Here is a 6,088-nt window from a genome sequence, read left to right as displayed (position 1 = left end):
GTGTGCATGATAGAGAAAGAGAGAAGGACTAACTATGCAGTTAACTATAAGCTTGAGATTCCGTTGTTGACATTGCAGATTATTGACTCTCCGTAAATTATCCAACTTGATTTGAAAAAAAAGGGGTAGAAAATTGAATTCTGTTTTATTTATTAAAACGCTTCACGTTATGCGATGTAATTAACAACAAAAGTTTACTGATGCATAGAATAAAATGAATTTAAGCGGAGTGGAGTGAAACTGAAACCCTATTTATTATTTATTTTAGTTTTTTCTTTTCCATAACGGATAAGAGAAATATTTGTACAATGTACATGGATATTAAACGGATATACGACGGCACGTGTACAATCTCTTAATCTAATAATTATTATTGTTATTAAGTACAGTGACTTGTAAAAATACTCAATTATTTATGTTACACTATATGTATTATTATTATTATTATTATTATTATTAAAATTATTATTATTATCATTATTTACTTTAATTAAAAAGTCTATGGCCTAATTTAATAAAACTTACAATAATGTTAAATCAATCATACCTCTATTATTAAATTGTGTAAAAAGTTGTAATATATTTATCGCAGGTTAAAATAAAACAACCGCGTATCAATCAATGTTTCACTAAAATCTTCCGTTGTTATTATTATCATTATTACTATTATTATTGTTTATATCATCGGTATATCAAATAAAGTTGAATAGCAATAATAATAATAATAATATAAATATAGTAATGATAATAGTATAGATTAGTAAAAAAATGAAAATGAGGTTACAAATTTCTCTTTTGGTCAAGGCAAAGTAACGCGTAGCAGTAACGGCAGTTGTATGATGATCTTAATAACGATACCTAACCATGTTTTGTATAGGAAAGATTTAAGTGGTACGCTATTAGTTTTATATAAAAAGATAATAGTCAACATACCTCCGTTAAGCACTATACCTGCTCCATGACTTAATATTATTATAATGTATTGATTATGCGAAGAAAACAAAACCTAGTTATTCTTTATACGAATACCAGAGCAATTATTTCTATACTGTGTAATGCATTTTTTGTACATATTGAATAAACTAATATACTGGAAATTCAAAATTTCTCCTATCACGTGTCATTGCTAGTAAGGTAGCAGGGTATGGGGTTTAAAAATCACAATTCGTATTAGGATGGCTGATGATGATTGGAAAGAGTTTATCCAGAACTCGCACGTAATCGGAATTCACCTATTATATAACTGAGCGTATTAAAATTCAGCATTCGAAAGAGTTTAATCAGTTACTATCGCATCCAACATAGTTCTACAGTTCCTGATAGATATTGACCACAGTTCCGATCCTGAAATTACCTAAAAAATCGATTCGCAGTAATTGATATGCTAATTTGCGGTAGTATATCAAAATCTGAAATGAAAATTTTTGTCAGTGAGATTTGAGAGTTTTCGACGAAATCTACGATTTCTTATATATTTCGGGAAAAATCCTATTATAATGAACTTATAAAATAGAATGCTTTTCTTTCGACGTAGATTTCACTAACCCATCCGGTTAGGGGATGAATAAGTTTTCCCATAAAAAAAAATTTCGGAGTAGTAAAAAAATTTTCGTACGTTTAAAGGATATTCGATTTCAGAGCATGTTATGATTTTTCAGGATAACGTGCTATAAGATACATCAACAATTGTTTAACAACTTCTAAGGCCGGAACATTTTTTGAAATACCCTTAATCGATCAAAATTCGATATTATGCTGCCGCAAATTAACAATCCAGTTTTTAAAAGTTAAATTCGAACAGTTTTGCTGTTATTGAACGTTCGAGCACGTTCTTTAGGTCGAGTTGTGTACTGTAGCTGCACTCTGCCTACAAATTCATAACATCTCTGTATGATATAACTATACTCCATCTACCTACAAGCAGCATCGTCTCCTTAAGCTATACCGACTAAAAAATCCGTCATTATTAAATATCAGTTTTTGCAAATCCGTTGTTCAGGTAATTTCAGGACCGGAACCATGGTCATTATCCATCAGGAACTGTAGAACTATGTTGGGGATGAGACCAAAACTGATCCAACTTTTTCGAATTCTGGATTTTCATGTGCCAAGTTCACATAGGTTCAGCATTTGCTGTCTTACAATTAACAAAATGTGATCACTAAAACTATAAATGACTTGAAAAATATCTGTGCACGAATACAACATTCGACGAGGAAGTAAAACAATACTTACCTGAGTGTATGTGTGTGTTTAGGTGATAATTACGCCTGATTTTGGCGGTTGGGATTCGAACGGAATACACGCGGTTAACTTCACTTCACTGCTCGCCGTATTACATCACAAGTGTGAAGCGACACACTAACGTAAGCGCACTTCCTTCGCACATGACAACATTACAAGTGTTCGTATATTTAACCCTTAGAGAACAGAGGTCTGAGGAATTTCGAACAAACTTATTTTCAATAGAAAAGTGATCTAAAGTCCAGAACATTGTACCAAATCAAAGTCAAATGCTGGTAGGTGGATGACCTTACGCTAAATAGCGTAAGCCGGTCCTCTAAGGGTTAATATGATGCTGAAGCTAGCCGCCGATTCGCAGAAAATTCGTAAACACAATATTTTCTAGGATCGAACAAATTGAATCAACGAATAGGGTATAAAGTGTTAGAAGAACGCCAAAACGCTGTAGATTCGAGTAGTTTCAAAACAGATGATCGGTGACTAACTTCAGCATGATGCGGAAACGACGCCGAGCCTACTGCGCTTCAATTGTTTACGAAGCAGCAAATCCGACCGAAAATCTGTCGAATATTTCACGTAAATTTTCTTAAAAATCATACGATTATCCTTCGGACCCGGGCGGAATATTTGTTGCACGAGAGGTACGAGTCATTACATGAACAAAAACTGTAATTCGAACTCGTCAGTGTCACGTTAAAAACTAAAACTGCCAAATTTCGACCTGTTGCTCTATGTCACGCCGGTCGTTCAATCTCTATCGATTATTGAAACGACCAACTTGTGTTATAACTTATAATGTCGATGGTAGAAAACTGTTACATACCTATCGCTGTGCCTGAATGCATACCTGCACATGAATTCAGCCGCAATATCTCGACGCAGTTCCAACTGACCGTTGAAAATTTGGAATGTCAACAAGCCTCGCTGCTAGTCTCGCCTCGGCAGTACCGATTCTTCTTTGTTTTCACGTGTCCCTCTGGTTGTTACCGGCGTTACCGACTACCGACTTGAAGTTGGCCAATGATTGGTCCGAGCCGAGAAACGCAATTACCATGAGCCGGATCGTTGGTGTAATGTGTAACGTGGACTGTGTGTAATATAACGGGTAACTACTTTCGACTTTAACCGTTTTTTGCCTGAATGGCGCCACTTGTATGCTGATCGGTGGCGACATCTTCGGGGATGCTGAGAAACCACGTGATATCGTTGCAGCCTTGATGTGGAGACAGCTCATCTCCCAAAATGGCGTAGCCCAATGTTGACAGCGAGACGAGGTTGTAGATACGTAACAAGTGCAATTATTTAAACGAATTTTATCGGTAAGAAAAAAATGTCAAATCGCGACCCGGATAATTTGATGAGTATGAGCGACGAGCGGTTCGATTACCTCTTCAAGATCGTTTTGATCGGTGATTGTGGTACTGGTAAAACCTGCGTCGTTCAGAGGTTTAGATCTGGGACTTTCATTGAGAGACATGGAAGCACGATCGGTGTTGATTTCTCAATGAAGACTGTCATCGTCGATGGGAAGAAAGTCAAAGTAGGTGATCTTCTTTTCGGATTTTGTTCTCAGCAACAGGTGTCAGAAAAAGCAACTATTCCTCGCCTAACCTCACATTCTCTTCTTTGACAGTTGCAGATTTGGGACACCGCTGGACAAGAAAGGTTTCGCACAATTACTCAGAGCTATTATAGATCAGCGAATGGTGTCGTCGTAGGTAATGCATAGTTATCAAAAATCATTAATGCTACCAAATTTCTCTTTACCAATTTTAGCGCCTAACCTTGTTTTCCTTCTCTCTCTCTCTCTCTCTCTAGTTTATGACATAACAAAGCGGTCCACGTTTCTCAGCCTTCAGCGATGGGTCGAAGAAGTTCGAAAATACACATCGTCTCATGTCATGTTGATTTTAGTCGGTGAGCATGTCAATTTTTTCATGTATTAATACTCCATGATAAGACTTAGCTGATATTTATACAGTTCGATCATTTTTTGTATAATATTGTGATGATATTTATAGCTGCAGTGCTGGAAATGCTGTAAGAAATTTGATAACTTGCTTTAGATACATTCGAATGCGTGCATTCTTGCCATCTTGTTTGTATTTTTTTCAGGTTTTAATCCCATGTGAAAATTTTTAGGTAACAAATGTGACCTGGAGAGTCTGAGAGAGGTTGAGAAAGGTGAAGCTGAAGCAGTTTCCGAATATCTGCCAGAAGTTTTACATGTTATTGAAACTTCTGCAAAAGAAAACACCAACATTGATGCGATGTTCTCGTACCTGGCCTCTGAGTTAAAGGTATATAATCCAGTGCATGATTCCTATCTCTGTAAAATCAGGAGAAAAATAGTAAGTGTGACACGCTTGACACAAGAGTTTTCATAGCTTTATGAATTTCCTTATTTTTCTACAGCGGCGACACGAAAATCGTCAGTTTGAGGAAATGGCAGAGGAAACCGTGAAATTGGGGGCTGGTCGTGAGTTGTCTTCCTGTTCAAGCTGTCCGTACAAAATTTTCTGATAAAAACAAACTTGTCGGAGGTGTTTAGTTGACTCGCTAAAAAATACCGTATGTTAAGATTTTTTTTCAAACGGCTTTAAACGGTTGTTGAAAAAAAAGAAGCATCCGAGCCACTAAAAATACTATTCAATGACGATAATATATGTATACATTAGGGTGTCTTTTTTTTTGTGCTGCCACCCCCTAAAGTTTGAGTTTTTGGCCTAAAAAAAAATCATACCGAAAAAAGCTCTTAATTTTCATTTTAAACCGTGCCACAATCATGTTACATTTCCGATTTAGATAACACGAGATTTTTGTACTTTTTGGATTTAATTTTTTATCTTCGGAAAATTGAGAGCTTTTTTTGGTATGACATTTTTTTTAGGGCAGAAACAAACTTTAGGGGGTAGCAGCTAAAAAAAAAAAAGCCAACTTGCGAAATAACGGAAACCCTAATATACATATATAATATCGGACATGTAGAGCATATGTTTTAAGGAAAAATTTAAATAAAGACGTACAAACAAAGAATGAGAGAGGTGGTGTTGGATAGAAGCTACTTATTTATTTTGAGGCATATTTTCCCTCTTCTTGTTGAACTCTTTGTATCCAACAATATCTCTCTTTTTCTAAATATACTCTACATTATCACAGTGACCTGAACAAGCTCGTAAGCCAAGTGCCTTTGACTTCCAAGGAATTGAAACGATAAGAATAATGAATTAGAATTTTTATAACAATTATCGATATATATTACCAACATCCCGATCAAATGGCAAATGTAAATTAATGTCTTTTGTCCAAGCCCCCATGAGAAAATACCGATTCGCGTATGTAAACGATGAATCAAATTTCCGTTTTCATGCGCCTGCTTCACATACACGAAAGATGATTTTTCAAAGGGGGTCGGACAAAAAAAATTGTGTGCTTGACGAGAGATAGGTGATTTCCCTTGTGTAATCACCACCCTTGCTTTGCTCGGACGACAAATATCACACCCATCACCGCCTTCTTTCCCCCCCTCGATACACAATGTACTACTAAAGCATTGAAGGTAGTTTTTTTTTTCTATCAGTAGAGACAAAGTTTTTTTTACATCATACTAAGAATATTATTAATTTTCATACTACAGATCTGTAAAAACCAAACAAACATCTTCAATCTGAACATTCTTCTATTTCATTCTCGTTTTTCCATATGCTTGACAATATTTTTATTTTTATTACATCATAGATACCAAATTGAGTTTATACATTCATACAATTTTTTGTTGTGATTTTATTTTTTTGATATAGGGTCTATGAAGTAATTTGATATTAGGCAGATACGGATTCTGGTA

At 35.4% G+C, this 6,088-nt stretch overlaps 1 protein-coding gene and 1 long non-coding RNA gene across 2 annotated transcripts; one reads left to right on the top strand and one right to left on the bottom strand.

Moving 5' to 3' along the window:
- Nucleotides 1-3,462: 3,462 nt before the first annotated feature.
- Nucleotides 3,463-4,842, top strand: LOC124415698 (ras-related protein Rab-43). The gene is made up of 5 exons (XM_046896455.1): nt 3,463-3,784; nt 3,878-3,962; nt 4,063-4,161; nt 4,387-4,544; nt 4,660-4,842. The coding sequence occupies exons 1-5, from the start codon at nt 3,575-3,577 to the stop codon at nt 4,765-4,767; spliced, it is 660 nt and encodes a 219-aa protein (XP_046752411.1). The 5' UTR covers nt 3,463-3,574; the 3' UTR covers nt 4,768-4,842.
- On the bottom strand, nt 4,721-5,578 carry LOC124415730. The gene is made up of 2 exons (XR_006930665.1): nt 5,211-5,578; nt 4,721-4,927 (listed from the first exon to the last, which is right to left on the bottom strand). It is a non-coding gene; the product is annotated as an uncharacterized LOC124415730 (long non-coding RNA).
- Between the last annotated feature and the right edge of the window lie 510 nt (nt 5,579-6,088).

Source organism: Diprion similis, chromosome 2 (assembly GCF_021155765.1).
Source record: "Diprion similis isolate iyDipSimi1 chromosome 2, iyDipSimi1.1, whole genome shotgun sequence".
Classification (NCBI taxonomy): Eukaryota; Metazoa; Arthropoda; class Insecta; order Hymenoptera; family Diprionidae; genus Diprion; species Diprion similis.
Note: the sequence above shows the minus strand (reverse complement) of the source record. Positions and strands in the feature narration are given on the sequence as shown.

What these genes read in the sequence shown, in the direction of transcription:
- LOC124415698 (XM_046896455.1), top strand. Translation starts at nt 3,575, where the DNA reads ATGTCAAATCGCGACCCGGATAATTTGATGAGTATGAGCGACGAGCGG. An exon ending in AGCGAATGGTGTCGTCGTAG is followed by an intron (nt 3,963 to 4,062) that starts GTAATGCATAGT and finishes CTCTCTCTCTAG; the next exon opens with TTTATGACATAACAAAGCGG. An exon ending in ACCTGGCCTCTGAGTTAAAG is followed by an intron (nt 4,545 to 4,659) that starts GTATATAATCCA and finishes ATTTTTCTACAG; the next exon opens with CGGCGACACGAAAATCGTCA.